This window comes from Muscardinus avellanarius (genome assembly GCF_963383645.1).
Source record: "Muscardinus avellanarius genome assembly, chromosome: 18".
Classification (NCBI taxonomy): domain Eukaryota; kingdom Metazoa; phylum Chordata; class Mammalia; order Rodentia; family Gliridae; genus Muscardinus; species Muscardinus avellanarius.
Window position 1 is genome coordinate 3,116,268 of NC_137804.1, and position 20,798 is coordinate 3,137,065.

The 20,798-nt window shown below is 48.7% G+C and overlaps 1 protein-coding gene across 1 annotated transcript in view; it reads left to right on the plus strand.

The window, feature by feature from the left end:
- ITGA9 (integrin subunit alpha 9) overlaps positions 1-20,798 on the plus strand; it is a gene marked incomplete at both ends in the record, with an annotated part of 279,709 nt that overhangs the window by 26,825 nt on the left and 232,086 nt on the right. Inside the window, 4 exons of the mRNA XM_080715880.1 lie at positions 793-916; positions 7,813-7,880; positions 15,477-15,606; positions 19,588-19,673. Coding sequence (XP_080572006.1) covers positions 793-916; positions 7,813-7,880; positions 15,477-15,606; positions 19,588-19,673 — 408 coding nt within the window. The remainder of the gene's footprint in view (positions 1-792; positions 917-7,812; positions 7,881-15,476; positions 15,607-19,587; positions 19,674-20,798) is intronic.

Genomic DNA, 20,798 nt, shown 5'->3' on the forward strand with positions numbered 1-20,798 from the left:
TAGCTCCGCCAGGAGCATGATCCTGATACCATCTCTCCTCCCCACTGCCCCGTCCTGGTCCAGGCTGGCAGCACCTCGCACCTGGGCGCTCCTCCCTGCCCACCTGCAGCCTCCACGCGGCAGCCAAGTGCTCTTTCCAAAGCGCAGAGTGAAGGGAGCCCTCGCCTGCCTTCTTCCTCTTGACCCTCTGAGCCCGTCTCCTCTCCTGACCTTCACGCTGCTCCCGGCATGAAGAACCAGCTCCCTGCTCCTTCTTACAAGTCAGTCCTTCCTGGACCTCTCGGTGGAAGCTGTCCTGCCCACGCTCACAGCCTTCTTTCTTTCCTTTCAATTTATTTTATTTTTTTTCGGTACTGGGGATGGAACCCAGGGCATTTTACCTCCAACCTTCCCCACAGCCCTATTTTTTTTTTTTTATTCTTTATTTTGAAACAGGGTCTCACTGAGTTGCAAAGGGCCTCACTAAGTAGCCGAGGCTGTCCATGAACCTCCAACCTCCTGTCTCAGCCTCCCGAATGCTGGGATTCCAAGCGTGCGCCACCACGCCCCGCTCTCTCTTTCCTTTTTAACCGTACTTGCATTCTTGTGACTTTGTAATCTGTTGTTTTCTGTCTCCTCCCAGTATCTCCCAAGGGCTCATTCTTGTTTCCTGAGCTTCCGGCAGCCCTGAGCGAGGACCTGGTGTGACTGGGCAGGAGGGAAGGCGGCTTGCGGCCCTCTCCTCCTCCCTCTGCCTCGCAGAACCCCAGCACTGTGGCCGCCTTCCTGCTCTCACCCCTCTCTGTCCCCCAGGCCTGCGCCCACCGCTGGAAGAACATCTACTACGAGACGGACCACATCCTGCCTCACGGCTTCTGCTACATCATCCCGTCCAACCTGCAGGCCAAGGGCAGGACGCTGATCCCCTGCTATGAGGGTGAGTGGCTCGGTCCTCTCTCATCCCTGCCATGCTGTCTCCCCTTCACCCCGCCCACGCCGCACCACAGCCTGCACCTGGCACCCAGCTTCCCGCTGCTGAAGAAGGCAGTGCCGGTGCTCCCCGATGGCCGCTGGAGCCCAAGGCCCTGTCCAGGCAGGTGCAGAGGGGCAGCAGTTCCAGGCCCTGCCAGCCCTGTGCACATCTGCCCCGAAGTCCCCGGTGCTCACAGAGCTTTAGGAAACCTCAGACGCCACAGTGCACCAGCCTCAGACAAGCACTCAAATGGTCCCCATGCTTTCTGGGTACTGCCAGATGCCACGTGGCCTTGGGAAAACTCCTGTTTCTGGACTTTATTTTCCTCCTCTGAAGGGTCAGGAGTTGGCCCAGCTGATTTCCACGGCCCTGAGCAGCTCCCTGAGAGCCATTAGGCTTCTGTGGACGAATGTCCAGAGGCAAAGACCCAGGATGCATAAAACAGCATCGTGACAAACATTTACCACCACCAGTGGCGGCTACGTCCTCCATCTGAGGCCTGGCTTCTTGTGTGGGCCTGGAACCCAGATAGGTGCCGCAGAGCTGGGTTTGTCTCCACAGCGATGTTAGGAGATCCCCACAAAGGGTTCTTGAGCCTTGTGGAGAAAGGGTGTTATGCCAGGCTTTGTAGCCAGGCTAGTAATTTCCAGCTATTTGGGAGGCTGAGGCAGGGGGATTCCTAGAATGAGGCCAGCCTGGGTAACTTAGCTAGACTCTGTCTCAAAATAAAATAAAAAGGGTTGGGGATATAGTTCAGTAGTAGAGCGCCCCTGGTTTCAATGCCTGGTATCACCAGAAAGAGAAAGAGTGAAATTCTTCTTAGGCACCCTGCATAGAACTTCAAATACCTGGGCACTGGGGCATAGAGTTGGTCACTCTGAGCCCAGTTGAACTTGAGCTGGGAGGAATCAGACTGCCCCTCCCGCCCTGCCTTCCTTCCTTCTCTCCCTCCCTCCCTTCCTTCCTTTCTTTCTTCTGGATTGGACCCAGGAGCATTCTACCTCCAAGCGACACCCCTAGCCATTCTTTAAGCTTATTATTATTATTTTTTGAAACAGGTACTCACTAGAATACTGAGGGTCTCACTAAGTTACTGAGGCTGGTCTCAAACCTGTGATCCTTCTGTCTCAGCCTCCCAAGTATTGGGATTATAGGCATGCATCACCATGCATGGCTACTTTTTAATTTTTTTTTTTTTTTTTTTTTTTTTTTTTTTCAGTGCTAGGTATTAAACCCAGGGCCTCCTGCATGATAGACAAGCCCTTTACCAGGGACTAGGGAGCCACATCCCTAGTCCCAAGCTTTTGAGTTTTTAAAAGCCTGGATCTTTCTCTCATGATTTCTCAGATGCTTCCTGTTTCTGGTTGGGTGGGAGAGGCTACTAGAATATCCTGTTAGAACCAGGAAATGTGAAGGGAACGGGAAATAGAAAATGAATTAAGGGCATAAAATAGACTTGTGGCACACACCCTTCGGTAGAGAATTCAGTTTGCACGTGTCTGATTCGAGGCTGGCATCATCGTCCGAACGTGGTGTCATCAGACCGGGTGGGAAGTTGAGCGCCTCATGGGCGACACGGGAGAACCGTGTGTCAATCAGAGCTGGCACCACCCAACTTCAGTTTGTGGATTTTCTGATCATCAGTTAGTATTCTTAAGGTACCTAACAGATCCTCCTTGATAAGTAGCTAAGGAAGGGTGAAATGCTGCTATGCTGAAAATATCCTGGCATCTTAAGTACCTTTGGAGGTCAGAGTTGCACAATTTATTTGGTAAGCTCTTCACCCCAGCCTTTTGTACACAACCTAAGGTTTAACTCATGCGCTGTTTAAATATTCTCAAATTTGGAATTGGCAGTGTTTGAATTTATCAGATTTTACTGTCCCTTTAAAATTGCCCCATGGGCGCCAGAGATTTTGGTCCTGGGTCTCTTATCACGCAGGGCTGGCCTTTTATTCCTTGTGTGTCTCAAGACAGTAATCATTTCTAGGGACCAAATAGATTACTTATTCAAATGCAAGGATTTTTTTTTTTTTTCCTTTCAGTGTGCAAGTCTGCGGCTCCTCAGGGGATAAAAATCAATCGGGTCCATTTACAAATGAAAGCAGTGGGGGTTTTCTGGTGTTTTGTTTTGGAGAGAACCCTAAAAGGCTGTTGATTCATTTAAAATTTCAGGACCAAGCCCCATGAATTTTTATTAAATAAAGATCCCTACATTTCCATAGGACTTCTTATAATTTCCCATGAGCTTTCATAAACATGATCTCATTTAAATAAATATAGCATTTAAAAAAATGTGGATACTGTTCTGTATTAGGGCCATTTAAGGAGAAGGATCTGAGAGGAAAAGGTAAGAGTCCCTAAGGGGACTGGCAGGGTGAAGGAGGAAGCTGCGTCTCCAGGGCTCAAGGAGCCTCATCGAGCTTTCCCTTTGGGGGCAAGAAATTTTGTCTTAGGCAAAAAATATATATATAAGCTGGGTGTGGTGACACATGCTTGTAATCCCAGTATTCGTGAGGCTGAGACCGGAGGATCTTGGTTCACGACAGCCTCAGCTACTTAGTGAGGCTCTCTGCAACTTAGTGAAACTGTTTCAAAATAAAGAATAAAGCCGGGCGTGGTGGCGCATGCTTGTAATCCCCGCGCTGGGGAGGCAGAGACAGGAGGATCCTGCAGGTTCGAAGCCAGCCACACGTGCTGGCTTAGGAGACCCTGTTTCCAAATTTAAAAAAAAATGTAAAAATAGGTCTGGGAGTGTAGCCCGGAGGTAGAAAGGCTTCCAGGAACCCCAGTACCACCAAAAAAAAAAAAAAAAAAAAAAAGAATAAAAACTAGGGCAGGGGGTGTAGCTCGGAGGTCAAGTGCCCCTGGGTTCCATCCCCAGACCCCCCCCCCACAAAATAGATATCTATCTATATCTATCTATCTTTTAAGTATCTATCTATCTATCTACTCTTTCTCTCTAACCCAGCTATTAAGAAAATTTCCCTCCTACCCCCGACTTTCACAGTGGTCCCTCATAACGGAGGGTAGTTTTATCTTTTCATTTTTGTGTTTAAATGCCCTTTTTATTATTAGAGATCTGTCTGCCCAAAGCTTTGACCCCTTAATTGTTTATCAGTTATTTAGATTTGCCACCTCCTTGATGCAATTCAGAAATAAATTAAGACTGGAAAGCTATTCCCCTCCCCTGGTATTTTATTTCATAGCTAAGCTAAGGAACTGTGGAAAAATAAGTTTACAGTCAGTGTGTTAAGGCTTTAAATGATGAAACTTCCTCACATATGTAATAGGAAGAGAGATTATTATGCTGTGTCTGTGTCAGTCTTTCCATGAGGTGGTTGCATCCCAGAGTGTTAGGAAGAGAGCAGGAAATGACCCCGCCCGGGCTCTGGCCTTGTTGAGCGAGTTACAATTCATTAGCTTAGGGTTCATGCACCGAGCTGCGGACCCTGAACATTTGGAAACCACCATTCTTCCCTCTCTTGCCTGCTATTTAGGCAAGGTTTCATACCGCCAGCAGCTAAACCAAGGAAAACGCTACCATTTTGGAATGGAGGAGCCACAGGGCTTAATGGATTCCAGACGGATTCCAGAGTTATGACGCCAGCCAGAGAACTCAAACTCACCTGTGGCTCAGTGTTCTCCAGCTCATTTCTAGTTCCTCCAGGATTTTTTTCTAGGTCCCCTTGTTCAGCCCCATATTTTGCTTATCAGATTCATTTCCCCCAAGTTTAATAGGTTTGCCGTAGTATCTGGGAGCCTCTGCCATGGCAAGTTTGGTTGTCTTCCGCTTCCTTGAGGGGAGTCAGTGCTGTTTGTAGGGACAGGGAGATGGCGTCTTGGTGTCCTCTCTGCTTGCTGGGCCATCACTTTGGGGTGTCTGGAGACCGAGTGGACGTGCCCGGGAACAGCCACTGCTGAGCCCCCTAGCGTCTGTGCTTGCGCGCAGGAAAAGCTCTTCCTGGAAATTCTGGAGACTGGAGGTCAGCCGTCTGCTCCTCCCTCGTTCCTCCACCCCGCCCTTCCTGGACTTTCAGTGGAGGCAGGGTGTGATTTGTGCTGCTTGCCCCCTTCTCTCTCTAGCCTCCCCCATTCCCCTGGCTCCATGCTACAGGCTGCCTTCTGACTCATCTAGCCAAGCAGAGTAGAGTGTTTGCTGGATATGAGAATATTAGCAATAGCCTACGTGCAGTGGTCCTTTGATGACCTGGGAGAAATTGGCTCCAGGACCTCCCGTGGATACCCACATCCGGGGATGCTCAAGCCCTATATGTAGAAGGCATCTTTGCACATCACCTCCCACATATTTGAAATCACCGCCAAGTTAGCTATGATATCTAGTACAATGCAAAATGCAAATGTTATGTAAATAGTTGATATACTGTATTTTTTTTTGTTGTACTGGGGATGAAACTCAGGGACAATCTACCTCTGAGTTACACCCCCACCCCTATTTTTTATTCTTTATTTTGAAACAGGGTCTCACTGAGTTGCAAAGGGCCTCTCTAAGTAACTGAGGCTGGCTATGAACTGCTATCCTCTTGACTTAGCCTCCCAAATGCTGGGATTACAAGCATTCACCACCACACCTGGCCTGATATACTGTATTTCTTAAAGGGGCTAATAACAAGGGAAAAAAGTCTGTGCATGTTAGATACAGTCACAATTTTTCCCTTAAGTATTTTCTATGTGGAGTTGGTTGAATCCATAGGTGTAGAGTCCACGAATTAGAGAACCCACACATCCAGAGGGGCAACTGTATCTATTCTTTGGAGAAGACAGGCTCTGTGTGCATATAGCTGGAAGATGGATTAGAGAGACTCTTACATCATTTCTTTATGTCAGTCACCTTCCTTCCTTCCTTCCTTCCGTCCGTCCGTCCGTCTCTGGAGATTGAACCCAAGAGCCATCTACCTCTGAGCTACATCTCCAGCCCTATTTTACTTTAAAACAGGGTCTTGCTATGTGTCTCAGCCTGCCAAGTACCAGGATTACAGGTGTGTGCCACAAGGCCCGGCTTGTTTCATTCTTTGTTTTTGTTTTTAGGAGTTACAATTGGCTGCTTATTCCCTGGAGTCAGTGAGGCACTTCTTCTTTTGGACAGATGTTCCAAGTTTAATATGTCACGTTTGTTGGGGTTGGGGCATCTGGACCATTCTTGCCACTGTACTATTGGATGCAAGATTTGTTTGTTGCTCTGCATAAGCCCCCTGCTCCCAGCCCTGGTGGGAGGTTTTTCCAGGGACAGGCCAGTTCTTCTGGTCAGTGGGTTGCTTTATGGCAGGCCTCGGGCATTTTCTGCCCAAGAACAAGACAAGGCTGGGGAACCACTTTCACCCTGGCATGGAAGAGGACTAACGCCATTGACATTCTGTTGTAATTTTGCAGTGGTTAATGGCCACTTACTGGAAAACGTTACTAGGCTCTGTGGTGAGTGTTGTTAGAAACTGAATTGCTTTGTATATCCCCCAGGGCCCTGTCCCCCTTGGAGCAGACGCTTTGAGCGGCAGGAAGTGGCACTGTGTTGCAATCACATTCTCAATTGTTCCCTTGGATTATTTATTCTGTGTTTCAAAAATAATTACGGTACTAGAGACTTGCCAAGAGCCCAGGAAGGTCACTGGGTTATTTTCTGGGTAGCCCCGGACTGAGGGTACCCAGCAAGGACAGCACCACTTGTGACTCATCTGAGTCACTCTGAACACCTCTCTGCCTTCTTGTCCTTATTCCTGAAATGACTTCCAACAGCTGGCCGCCTCTCTTGGTTTTGTGGAATTACTCACTTTGCCAAACCTTGGCTGGGCCGCAGAGATGGCAGCACGTACCTTATGAGCTGGGTGACCCTGGAACATTCACATGGGCTCCCCGAGCCCAAGCCTGAGCCTCTGCATTCTTACCTGGGGATAGAAGGGGAGATGGGTTCCTGGGGACCGGCATGGGGAATCAGCGAAATGATGCCAGTAGAGGCAGGTGATACAGAACCTGGAATTGCTAAACATGCAGCCAAAATTTCCTTCCTCTTCCTTCTTGACAATGTGAAAATAAAACAGCAACAAAAATCCCTATGTGTTGGGCAGGAGTGTTGGGAACCGGCGGAGTGGTAGAGAAAGGGATTAGTTTTCTTTTGGCCCAGAGAGATCTCTGCACACAAGGAAGATGGAGGCAGAATTGTGTCCTGTAACCCTAGACTTGTAGGGATAGTGTGGCCACAGGCTGGGGCCAGGCTTGGGTGTCCCCTCCTCCTCAGTCCACGTTGGGTCCCCTCCTCTTTAGTCCACAGTGAGTGTCCCCTCTTCTTTAGTCCATGTTTGGTGTTCCCTCCTCCTTAGTCCACGTTGGGTGTCCCCTCCTCCTTAGTCCACGTTGGGCGTCCCTGCTCCCTTAGTCCATGACTGATGCCTTGTTTCCAGTCGAAGGGAGAAAGCAGATTGCCCCAGCTGTACAAACGTCTTTGGGGAGCGCTGGGCTCCTTCCAGGGAACTCCACACAGGGAGTCCACATTATGCCGTTTCTGGGTCATGTTTTCAGCTCCTGGGGCCCTCTAGGGATCTTGATCCTTTCAGAAGTAATTGAAACAATTGTCACCGGCTTCCTACTTAATTACTATGGCCACGGCCGCTCTCTTCCCTGGAGCCGAGGACGTCCTCTGGGGCACTTGGCAGTCCTGACTACCTGATGGCACCGGCGCCTGGATTTTTGAGGTCTTCTGGATTCCTGCGACTTCCCTTCTGTGCCCCAGTCTGGATGGCATCTCTGGGCCTGGTCCCTAGCGGCACTGGGGGAGGCGGCTGGCTACACGCGCGGCTGGCACACACTGACACAGCTGTGGTCTTCTCTCTTTCCTCCTCGCCCCTCTAGAGTACAAGAAGAAGTACGGAGAGGAACACGGCTCCTGCCAGGCCGGGGTAGCAGGCTTCTTCACCGAGGTGGGTGCCAGCTGCCCAGGTGTTTCACCTCTCTCCTGGTTGTTCATGCCCTTGCCTTTTGTGGTTTTGGTGGTCTCTGGAGGTGGCACTTCTAGTGTCCCAGATACTTAAGCCACAGGTGAGTAGAGTCTCCTCTTTCCATGAGGGAAGGTTCTTTAAACCTGGTCAGGAAGCCAGGCGTGGTGATGCGTGCCTACGATTCCAGTCCTGGGGAGGCTGAAGCCAGAGGGTCCCAGCTTCAAGCCTTAGCAACTTTAGCAAGACGCCGTTTCAAAATTTTTAAAGAAGTGCCTGGGGGTAGCTCAGGGATAGAACGTCTCTGGGTCCAATGCCCAGTAACTAACACATACACATGTGTACACACACACACACACACACACACACACACACACACACACACACACCATCTCCCTGTGGGTACTAGTTGGGCAGGGGTGGGTGGGTTAGCTCTCTCCTGAAGAGCTCTATGGATGTTGGCTTCAGTCAGACCTGTGGAAGGATTCGATTAGAGAGGCTGTAGGGGAGACAGCATTTGGTCCCGGGGTGCCCCATCATGGCGGTTGTGAATCTACTCCAAGTACACCTCAGAGGACCCTCTCTCTCTCAGCTGAGGGACTTGATTTTAGCCATGGTGCTGACCATTCCACATCCCCCGTTCTGAAGGACCCGGTGTTTGAGTGATGCCCGTGCGGTGGCAGCGTGGCAATTGGCTGGTCTCCCATTTTAAGTGACCATCCCTTTACGTGGTTCTCATCTCTGAGTTTGCTATCCGCTCTTGGCTTCTTGAACATGTTTATGGCCACCTGTCTGTCATATGCAGAGTCCCCCTTACTGGGTTCTGTGACTGGTGCCCTTGTTCATGTTCGCAGTCCTGACCACAGAAAGAAAAAGTCTTTCCCTTCTAGTTCATCTGGAATTTTGATGCTGTAGCCCTCAAAGCAGACCCCCAAATGCAGTTCTTTATCATCATTACCTCCTACTCCCCATGTGCTTCTAGAAAAGCCACCACCAGCCGGGCATGGTGGCGTACACTTGTATTCCCGGCATTCGGGAGGCTGAGACCGGAGGATTGCATTTTGCAGACACCCTCAGCTACCTAGCGGGGCCTTTTGCAACTCAGCAGAGACTCTGTTTCAAAAATAAAAAGACTAAAAACTATGGGGGTGTAGCTCGAAGGTACAGTGCCCCTGGGTTTCATCCTCAGTACTGCAAAAAAAAAAAAAAAAAAAAAAAAAAAAAAAAAAAAGAAAGAAAAGAAGAAAAGCCACCACCACCACCTGGAGACGTGTGTTACATTGAAAACACCCAATTTCAACCACCTGAGAGTGAGCAGATCAGTAGCATTTATTATATTCATAGTGTTGAACAACTATCACCACTGCCTAGTTTTAGAATATTTTCACTCTTCCAAGCTATGTCCGTTTTTTCCCCCCTTTGGTACTGGGGATTGAACCCAGGGGTGCTCTACCCCCAAAGTACAACCCAACCCTCTTTCATTTCCTATTTGGAAACAAGGTCTCCCTAAGTTGCCCAGGCTGGCTTTGAACCTGCAATCCTCGTATCATAGCCTCCCAAGTATTGGGGTTACAGGCAAGTACCACCATGCCTGGCTCAAGCTGTGTCCATTCTTGACCTGGACCAATTATTTCTTGCATACCAGCCTGAGGGGTCTTTCAAGTCACACCTGCTATTCTGACCCTGTGGCTTTCTGTGACACAGAAGATTAAAACCCAGACTTGACATCTTGGCCCGAGGGCTTGGCTGTCCGAGGTCACCGCTCTGTCTCCCTCCCTCGCTCCAGCTAAAAGAGGGCATGTGATATTGAAGGAGGAAGAGAGACGGGCAGCACTCTGGGTCCCAAAGCTTTCTGAAGAGTGTCCCTTCTGACTCACCCGAGGGAACCACGGGCCCTCAGAGTGTACAAAGATCAGGGCGGACACAGTGTGAGACCACAGAGTGGACACAGGGCGGCCCTTCTTGGCCCCTGTCTCTTGGCCCCTCTGGGCTTTGGCCTCTGCTTTTGTTCCCAGACTTTTGGCCTTCTTGAACAGGAGGTCTTTGAACTCACTGCCTCCCTCGTTCCTGGGACTTTGGCCGTTTGCGACTGAGCAGGAAGTGTGGTTGAAAGGGTCAGGCGAGCCCTGCTGTCCTGGGCACTTTGTCTTGCCGTTGTCTCCTCTCAGGGTAGACAGCCGCTTCCCAGGCTGGATGCGTCCTGTAGCCTTCCAGCAATCGCTGTGCTGGCCCCAAATGTTCTGGCCCAAGGTGTCTGCTTGCCCTACGGGTCGTGACCCCGAGGTTATCAAAGCTCTCTGGCTTATGGAAACCACATGAGTTTTAGCCTTTTGCCGAGGAGAACGGAGCACTTCCTGGGGACTTTGTTTATTTTTGTAGACTGGAATAACAGTAGTGATAGATAGACCTCTACACGGTAAGAGAAGACACGAACCGGCCGCCAAGGGAGATATCTGGGTGGAGGTGGCCTCCGCAAAGGCTCCTGTTGCGAAGCTGGGCATTCTCTTTCTTCGTCATGCCAACCTGCGACGTGCAGGGAAAAGCTTCCTTCAGGCATGACAGGTGCCCCGCCCTGGAGATCCAGCTACTAAGTTCATCCTGGGAAGAGGCCTAAGCCATGCCCTGATGGGAGCACGAATGCACCATAGGCCATGGTGGCCTTTGCTTGTGGAGAAGCTCAGGTTATGGGTGGGGTATTGTTTTCCTCCTGCCCTGCCTTGGGCAGCTGGAGTCCAGGCTAGGTAAGGTCTTGTTTGCTTTTTTTTTTTTTTTTCTTTCTTTTTTTCCCCTACGATTATTGTTCCCTGGAATTCCAGGAATAATTAGAACTTCTTATTCCCTGGGCTCCTTGGATGATGGGAGCTGAGTGCTGGCCACATTTTCCTGACACTTTTGAATCACACGGAAAAGGGCACATACATCATCCTCAGGGAAGAGTAGCAGCACAATGGGAGGGTTTCCCAGGAAGACCCCCGCCCCACGCCCAGGCCAGAGGGCCACGGGCTGGGCCCCAGTGTAGACGGAAGGGAGAAGAGGATTGTGAGCACTGAGAGGGTAAGAAAACAGGAGTTATTTGTTTTAAAAGGTCTTTAAGGAATGAGATGACTTTGTCTTGTCTTCTCTGTTTGCGAGGGGCTGGCAGGGCTGCGCTAGCCATTCATTCCTCAGCTTTTATCCTGGATTGCTCTAGATCAGAAAGCCTTGGCCTGGCGCCTAGAGTCCTGAGCAGCCTTTGCAGGGCCTGGGCTGATGCTCACGGCGGCTTTGGTTTGTAAAAGCATACAGTGGTGGCGAGATCGCGCGTGTCTTTCGGTGACCTTTGTATTTAAGCACGGGTTCCTTTCTTTGCTTGAGGCTAGGAAAGGAGTTCTTGTCCTCTGATGAACTGATGACTTGTCTCTCACACCCTTTTAGAATTAGCAAAGCTCTTTATATGGAATAGACAAGTACAAGGGGAATAAAGAATGAACAAAGGCACGCTCTGCTGTGTTTTCCCAGTGAAGAGCGGGCATTCGACCTCCGAGCTACACCCCTGCCCTATTTTTTATTCTTTATTTTGAAGTGGGATCTCACTGAGTTATGAAGGGCCTTGCTAAGTAGTGGAGGCTGGCTGCAAACCACGATCCTCCGGTCTCAGCCTCCCGAATGCTGGATGACAAGCGTGCGCCACCACGCCCGGCTTATCCTCAGTCCTTTTGACTTTTTATTTTGAGACAGGATTATGCTCAGCTGCCCAGGCTGGTGCCCTGGAACTGCCAGTTCCTCCGCCACAGCCTCTTGTGTTGTTGGGATTACAGTTGTGCACCTCCGCGCCTGGCAGACGGTGATTTATTTTTATAAAACAGATTATCTCCAAGGATTTGGTATCAGCAGCAGTAGCAGCTGCCTTCCAGGGAGTGGGAATCTCAAAGCCTTAAATGAAGCCTCCATCGACCATTACGTCTAGTCTTCACCTTCCCAAGTTTTATCCAACACAGACCATTCAGCTCCAGCGAATGAGCGGCTCGCTCTGATCTTGACTAACACTGGAAGGACAGGGGTCTACTCATTTGTTAATGCCCACAGATCTCTGGTCTTTGTTAAGTCCTTCCCCAGACCGACAGCATGCGTTATTGTCTGCAACATCGTCCTCTTGCCTGTGAGCTCTTCCTTCCTTCCTTCCTTCCTTCCTTCCTTTTTCAACTTCCTCCTTCGCCGGTTCTGGCTTCTGCAGACACTCACTTCAGGAATCCTGGTGACTGTATAGGTCATCAAGACAAACTCGGGGTCTCCGTGGCAGGATCCCGGCTCCAGGGCCTTGTGAGAAACCAGCAGCTTTCGTCAGCCTGGAGGGATCTGTTTCTGAAATAACTGTGTGTGGCTCTGTGGACCGTGGGGGAAGGCGGTGCCTCTCAGTCATGAGAGGGCTGTTCTACACAGCATCCCTCTGCTCCATGGGTAGGTGTGGTCCGCATCTTTGGGGTTTTATGTACAGCTGAGGGGTTCTTTGTATAGGTTGTATTTATTTTAACCTTTTCGGATAGGATTTTTTCCCCTGAAGTATCTTGTACATTTTCACGTTACCTTATCCCCCAAGACTATCTTACAAAGGAGCTTTATCTTTAATTATAGCATGAGCTCCAGATACATAATAGTAGGAACTCAATATTGTTGATAAAAAAAAAGAATGATTTTGTTAGACAAATAACTTTTGTTATTTCTTTTCTTTTCTTTTTTTTTTTTTTTGTGGTACTGGTGAAACGGGGGTTTCTTGAGAGAAAACTCGACGTTTCCTCGAGATGAAACGGAGTTCCCTAAGAGGGAACTCGACGTTTCCTCCCAAGTTCTTGTCTACGGTGAGCGAAGAATGACACCCGCAGACCTCAGGAAGGGAGTAAAAGGTTTATTGGAAGCAGCAGGAAATGGGGCAAGGGTGGCTGAACACCCCCTAAGGGGCTGGGACTCTGGGTCCAGCAGCTGCCTTCAGGACAATACTTGAGAGTAGCCCAAGCCAAATTGCCTTCGGGTGCAGGCTGCTTTCTTCCGGAGTCCACGCGATCTGCCAGAAGAGAATAGAGAAAAGTGGCCGAACACCCCAAAGGGGCTGTCGGGTCTCAGTTGTCCAGTAGCTGCCTTCAGGTCACTACCCGAGTGTTGCCCGAGCCAAGTGCCGTCAATTACAAACTACTTTCTCCCAGAGTCCATGCAATCTGCCAGAAAAGAGGTACAGGTCACCCCTAGGGGCCTGGCCAGCCTTGATGTCCAGCAGAGGCCTTCAGGTCACTACTCGAGAGTCGCCCGAGCCACGTGCCCTCAGATGCACTCTGCCTTCTCTCAGGGCCAACACGACCTGCGAGAGAAAAGCTCCCCAAAAGGGGAGGGGTTCCCAGAGTGGGTAACCGTTCTGCTAGGGGGGACTAAGGCTTTGTCAATTTCTGGGAATTGTTTCTTGGTTGTGGTGACTTTAGGATTTTAAGGAGAATTTGCATAGGACATTTGCAAGTTCTTTGAAGGATCTCCTTTCAGGAATGCCAGACTTGCTTGGTGGGTTTGTTGATTAGGAAACTCAGGATGGCTTTGTGAAGCTCTGGCCTTCTTATCTCTGAGCCTTTGGTGTTTCAAGCATTTGTCACCCCTCAGGAAGCTTAGGAAATTCAGGATGGCTTTGTGAAGTTCTGGCCTTATTTCTGAACCTTTGGAGTTTCGAGCATTTGTCGCCCCTCAGGAAACTCAGGAAATAGCTTTTTTTCTACCGAGGCCTTTTCCCTATCTGCCTATATCCTTCTACCTCCTCACTGGGGATGGAACCCAGGGGCATACTCTCTGAGATGCACCCTCAGCCTTATTTTTTTATTCTTTATTTTGAAAGAGGACCTCACTGAGTTGCAAAGAGCCTCACTAAGTAGTTGAGGCTGGCTGCAAATTGTGATCCTCCTGTCAGCCTTCCAAGTACTGGGATTAGAAGTGTGCACCACCACACCTGTGCACCACCACACCTGGCAATTTTTGTTACTTATTATGGCAGTATAGATACTTCAAAAATATAAATAATCAAAAAGAAGGGATTTGTCATGGAGGGGGCCAGTGATGTTCAGTGGATGCAAAGATTGTTTATCTTCCCCTCACCCCAGCACAGCCAATGCATGGGGCTTTATTTTAACATTTGTAAAATATCAAGCTGGGCATGATAGTGTACACCTGTAATCCCAGCACTTGGGAGGCTGAGACAAGAGGATTGCAGGTTCGTGGCCAGCCTCAGAAATTTACTGAGGCCCTCTGCAGCTTAGTGAGACCCTTTTTCAAAAATAAAAAAAATAGCGCCGGGCGTGGTGGCACACGCTTGTAATCCCCGCGCTTGGGAGGCAGAGACAGGAGGATCACTCAGGTTCGAAGCCAGCCGTGCGCGCTGGCTTAGGAGACCCTGTTTCCAAATAAAAATGTAAAAATAGGTCTGGGAGTGTAGCCCGGAGGTAGAAGGGCTTCCAGGAACCCCAGTACCACCAAAAAAGAAAAAAAATAAAAAAACAAAAAGATAAGCCGGGTGTGGTGGCACACGCTTGTAATCCCCGCGCTTGGGAGGCTAAGACAGGAGGATTGCACAGGTTCTAAGCCAGCCTCCACTGGCTTAAGAGACCCTCTTTACAAATAAAAAATATAAAATAGGTCTGGGAGTGTAGCCCGGGGGTAAAAGGCCCCTGGGTTCCATCCCCAGTACCACCAAAAATAAAAAATAAATAAATAAAATTGTGCTGGGAACATAAAACAGAGACAGAATAGCCCTAGGTTCAATTCCCAGTACCACAAAATAAACAAAAAACTGTCAAAACATGTAGAAACCCCATTGTTTGACATTCAGGTTGTTTCTTAGCATAGGTATGATCCATTTTCTTGTGGGTAAAATCATGCGGTTATCCCTGCCGACTTCTATGGGGAATGGAATCACTTCGGAAGGCTTAGGATTATCCTCAGCACTGGCCATTAGATGGTTTTGTAGCACAACATGCTCTCAGGCCTGTTGGAGAAGCGCAGAACCGTTGCCCCCTAACCTAGATGCTGAAGCCATGCCTGCTGCGTCTGTTGTTAATAGCACTGCTGTCTCTGGCTGCCTGGGGTCTGTTCTCTTTCTGGTTTATGTCCTCTGTTGGCCTCCCTGGTGTATTGTTTGTTTCTTTTTTTTTTTTTTTTTTGGTCTGAGTTTGCAGCCGGCCACCATGGCCAGGAAACCAGGTCTCAGAAACAGGCAAGCGAGGCTGGAGTAAGCGCTGGAGTGGGCTTCCTGGGGGCAAAGCTGACGTGCCCACTGGGCCCTCTGGCCGTGCACGGGGCAGCTGGTGTCCAGGCTAGGTGAGGTTGTTCCCTGGAATTCTGGGGTTTAAGACAGCACCTGTCATTTGCTATATCCTTGGTGACTGGTATCACGCATCCTGTCCCCGTGCTCAGTCATGTCTTTAGTCCTGGGATAGATTCCACAAATCTTTTTATGGGCATGCTGACCAAGTCCTAGGTAGGGCATTTTTAACTTGATTCCTGTGTTGGGATCATTGTGGTTCTCATTATATCCCTCCTCGGCTTCCCTTTTTACTTTTGTGTTTCTTTTCCTAGGAGCTGGTGGTCATGGGCGCCCCAGGGTCATTTTATTGGGCCGGGACAGTCAAAGTGCTGAACATCACGGACAACACCTATTTCAAGCTGATCGACGACTCCATCATGAGCAGGCGATACACCTACCTGGGTGAGTAGCTTGGGCGGGTGACAGGTAAGGAAGGGGAAGGGGACCGACCCCCACCACACTCACCGATTATTTCTTTATCGGTGGAAAGAAGAGTTACTTGGCTTTGACATCTATTGCTCTAAGTATTAACACTTTTGGCTAGAGCACCTTAACATCTAGCCATACACACAGAAAGGAGATTGGAAATCAAAGGAGAGAACTGAATTGAAACAGCGATTTAATTAAAACACAGGCAGTGAGCCTCTGGGGAAACAAACATTTTATCTCCTTAATTGAGAATTACTCAAGTTCAGATGGTCAGATACCAAAGGAGTGCAGCTGAACCCTAGAGCCCCTTGGACCTCCCTGGGGAACGGGGTCTCAGCTACCTGGCCACAAGTAGAAATGATGAGAACCTAATGTTGAAGTTTAATTAGCGACCCAGGAGTTTCTCTTTTATCTTTCTCAACCCTTCTAGTCTTACAGAAAGAAGAAAGGCACAGTGTAATTCAGCAGCCACCTGGCAAGGAAGCTGCCCAGCTAAGAGCAGAGCTGGACTGTATTGGCTCATGTGGAGGCCAAACATAATTGGCCCGTTACTTTAATGTGTCTTTGGGGTGTTGGCTCCTGTGCTCATGTAACTGCTTAGTGCTATAATTTATTGAGCATTTAGTCCATGCCAGGCTCTGAATAGTATTTATTTATTTATTTATTTATTTATTTTTATTTTTATTTTTTTGCGGTATTGGGGATGGAACCCAGTGGCGAATTTCTACCTCCAAACTACACCCCAGCCCTATTTTTATTCTATGTATGTATGTATGTATGTATGTATGTATGTATTTTTCTTGTGGTACTGGGAATGGAACCCAGAGGCATTCTACCTCGGAGATACACCACCAGTCCTATTTTTTTTTTTTTTTGTACTGAGGATGGAACCTAGGGGCGTTCTACCTCTGAGCTACACCCCCAGTCCTATTTTTTAATTCTTTATTTTGACACAGGCTCTCACTGAGTTGCAAAGGGCCTCACTAAGTAGTACCTGAGGCTGTCCACGAACTGTGATCCTCCCAACTGAGCCGCCATCCTCTGATCTCTGCCTCCCAAGTACTAGGATTACAAGTGTGCACCACCATACCCAGCTCTGAATATTATTTAATTCCTGAAATTATGAGATAGTTGCTACTATTATTATCTACATTTTATAAGTCAAGGAATTGAGATCCAAAGAAGTGATCTAACCGGCCAAAGGCACAGGACTCATGCACAGCAAAGTTGGGTGTGACCGTAGTTTCCGAGACCCAGTCCCAGTGCCCAGCTGCCTCCCGGTGTGTGCCGCTGAGAGCACCTGTCACTGGTACCAAACCCTCCACCAGGAGTGAGCATCTCAAGCATGGGATCTTGTCTCAGTTCCAGGGCTTGGTATATAGAGTGCCAGGTGCATCGTAGGAACTCAACGCTTGTTCATTGAATCAGAGAATGAAAAGAGACAGGAGAGAGCCTGGTTTGGATGGTGACTTGTGGGAATCCATTAAGATTTTCCCCTAAAAGAATATTTCTGACTCAGCTCACTGTCCTTCGCCCAGAGTCAACAAGATTTGGGGTCATGGAAAGTTCAAAGTAAAAGGTCTGGGAGAAGATCAGGTGGTGATGGCACGAGGGTACTGATTAACCTACCTGTAATGTATGTGCTTTGGATTGGTCTTTATTGTATTCTGGTGGTGGTAGCACAAGGATATTGATTGACCTGTAACTGTACAAATATCTCTAGAGAAATAAACCCATAGTCGGCCCAATAGAGAATATTAACCCAGGAGCAGTCGTCGACCAGTAGAGATATTGACCCAGGAGCAAGGGTCGGCCAGCAGAGATAGTAGGCTTGTGCCCCCCCACCATGTTAGAATTAAAAAATTCTTGGAATCAAATTCTTAAGAGTCGAATTCTTCATCCTCACGCCTCTCTTCGGAACCCGTACTTTTGCCGGCTGGCTCCGGCAGTGGCTGTGGGGACCTAGGACAGGTCTCATCACCTCTTCTCCCTGTGAGCCCTTCTCTGCCACGGGGGTCAGCAAGGAGCAGGTAAAGGTTGACGTCGTGCACAACACCCTTAGGCAGTGTGAGCTGCTAGTCTTCCAGAACCCAGCCACAGGGAGAATAAAAATTGATCACGATATGATGACCATGGACAGCACGTGTCATCGCAAAGCTCAAATAACTTGCACAGCATTCGGGTTTGAGGAGGGTGGCAAGGTTTGGGCACACATGGCAAGATGGACAGGGTTTCTACTGGCCAGAAGAGTGCCTTGGCCTGTCAGCAACACGCTTGGAAGGCAGGAAACGTTGACACTGAGTGCAGGTGACTTCCCCTTGCTCTAGGTTCCTTTCTTTGTCTAGGTTCTTTGACCATCTGTCCATCCTCAACTCTCACCTCTTAGGAAGGAGGCCCCATAATGGGTAATAGCAGGAGTGCCTTAGAGACACATAGATTAGATGTGCATCTGGCATTGTGGTCTTTGGCATGTTAATTTAATCATGCTTTATCCGTTTCCCAATCTGTAAAACAAGAGACAATCATACCTTCATAATTTCTTCATAGACTCTGTGTGTGTGTGTGTGTGTGTGTGTGTGTGTGTGTGTGTGTGTGTGTGTTACTGTGGATTGAACTCAGGGGCATTTTACCTCTGAGCTACATTCCAAGCCTTATTTTATTTTTTAGTTTGAGACAGGGTCTTTCTAAATCAGCAGGGCTTCCATAAGCTGCTGAGGCTGGCCATGAATCCGCGACCCTCCTGTCTCAACCTCTCAAGCAGTGGGATTCACAAGTGTGCACCACCATGCCTGGCTCTTTGTAGACTTTTATATTGAAAGAAATACTGTTGCCCAAAGACATGTATAAAAACATTGACAGCACCTTTATTCGTAATAAAATTGGAAGCAACCCAGGTGCACCGCAACAGGAGCATAAATACAGACGGATATGTTCACACAACAGACCAGCACTCAGTAAAAAGGAACAAACTTCTGGGCCTGGTGGCGCACGCCTGTAATCCCAGTACTTGGGAGGCCGAGACAGGAGGATTGCAGGTTCGAGAACAGCCTCAGCAAGTAGTGAGACTCCCATCAACCTAGAAAGACCCTGTTTCAAAAAATAATTAAAAAACTTAGCTGGGGGTGGAGTTACGAGTTAGAACTTCCCTGGGTTCAATCCCCAGTAAAAACAAAAAAACAGCCGGGCGTGGTGGCGCACGCTTGTAATCCCGGTGCTTGGGAGGCGGAGATAGGAGGATTGTGCAGGTTTGAAGCCAGCCGCGCTGGCTTAAGAGACCCTGTTTCCCAAAATAAAAAAATACAAAATATGTCTGGGAGTGTAGCCCATAGGTAGAAGGGCTTTCTGGAACCCCAGTACCACCAAACAAACAAACCCAAAAAGGGACAAACTGCTACCATGTACAACAACACAGATGCACATCACAAATATCATGTTGAGTGAAATTCAAGAAAAGAAAGATAAATCTAATATGTACTAATAATCAGAATAATGACCACTTGGAGGGTTATCAACTGGGAGAGGGCACGAAGGGTCCTTCTGTGTGGTTCATTGTTTATTTTTTATGTGGTGGTGGTTATGTACAACATGAGATGTGTGCATATTTTCTATTTTATTGGGTGCATAGTAATTTTAAGTCATATTGGGGTATAGTGTCAGACAAATGAGTACACAGAAAGAAAAACCCAGACTAGAGTGTTTCACGTTGTACCTGTCCCAGGGCGGATGCACAGAAGGCGCTCTTCCCTGCCCCAGGGTCCTGGTGACCATGGCTTTTTGTGACATAAGCCATTTAGCCATAAGAAGATGGACATTTTAGTAGTCCATTGTAAGAATGACTAGAACGTAACTGTCCAGAGAGGGAACACTGTCGTTGGAAAATCTTGTCCTCTGACTCGTATTTTTCTTCTCTGGCCTTTCTCAACTCTCTCTCTGGTTCCTCTTCATTTTTTCAAGGTTACGCAGTGACCGCTGGCCACTTCTCCCACCCGTCCACCACCGATGTGGTAGGAGGCGCCCCCCAGGATGAAGGCATAGGAAAGGTGAGAGGAAAGAAAGCCTGGGCCATAACATGGGGTTGGACAGGTGTAACATGGGATTAGACAGGTGTAACATGGATTGCACAGGTGTAATGTGGGATTGGACAGGTGTAACATGGATTGGACAGGTGTAACATGGATTGGACAGGTGTAACGTGGGATCGGGCAGGTGTAATATGTGATTAGACAGGTGTAACATGGGATCGGACAGGTGTAACGTGAGGTTGGACAGGTGTAACATGGTGTCAGACAAATGTAAAGTGGGATCATACAGGTATAACATGGGATCGGGCAGGTGTAACATGGATTGGACAGATGTAACATTGGATCGGACAGGTGTAACATGGGATTGGACAGGTGTAACATAGGATCGCTGCCCCTGTTGTAGAGGTTCGCCAACTGCCTTTGACCTGCACCTTCTCTTGGTTGGCTGGCAGGTGAGTGTTGAAGTTATAAGGCTCCCTCTGACTGTCCCCAGCCAACCACTTGGGAGAGTTTGCCTGGAAAGTTTAATCAGGGTGTGGATCCTGTCCATGCGGTCTGCTCTCTGTGCATTCCCATCTGAGGACCTCTGCACATATGTGCACGTGTGTGTGAGTTAGGGACTACACCGGCACCATAGCAGCCTCCTTAGGCATGGCCTCCAGTGCTCTCCAACTTTCCATTCCCACCTCAGATTTGGCTTTGAATTAATGAATCAGCCGGAGTCCCAGATACCTTTAAGGCTTTTTAGTGCCTAGATTCTCATTAAATATTTTCCCAGTGTTTTAGAGGCAATTGGGTTTCTTTTTTTTTATTTATTTTTTATTTTTTTGGTGGTACTGGGGTTCCTGGAAGCCCTTCTACCTCCGGGCTACACTCCCAGACCTATTTTTACATTTTTATTTGGAAACAGGGTCTCCTAAGCCAGCGCGCGCGGCTGGCTTCGAACCTGCGCGATCCTCCTGTCTCTGCCTCCCAAGCGCGGGGATTACAAGCGTGCGCCACCACGCCTGGCTGAGGCAATTGGGTTTCTAAGACTGGTAGAATCCTAGACTGGCCTAGGAATATGAGGGTCTGATTCTCTAGAGTATCTGTCCTGAGTGTGGAACAGACCCCGTGAGTCCATGTGGGATTCCTAGCCTCTGA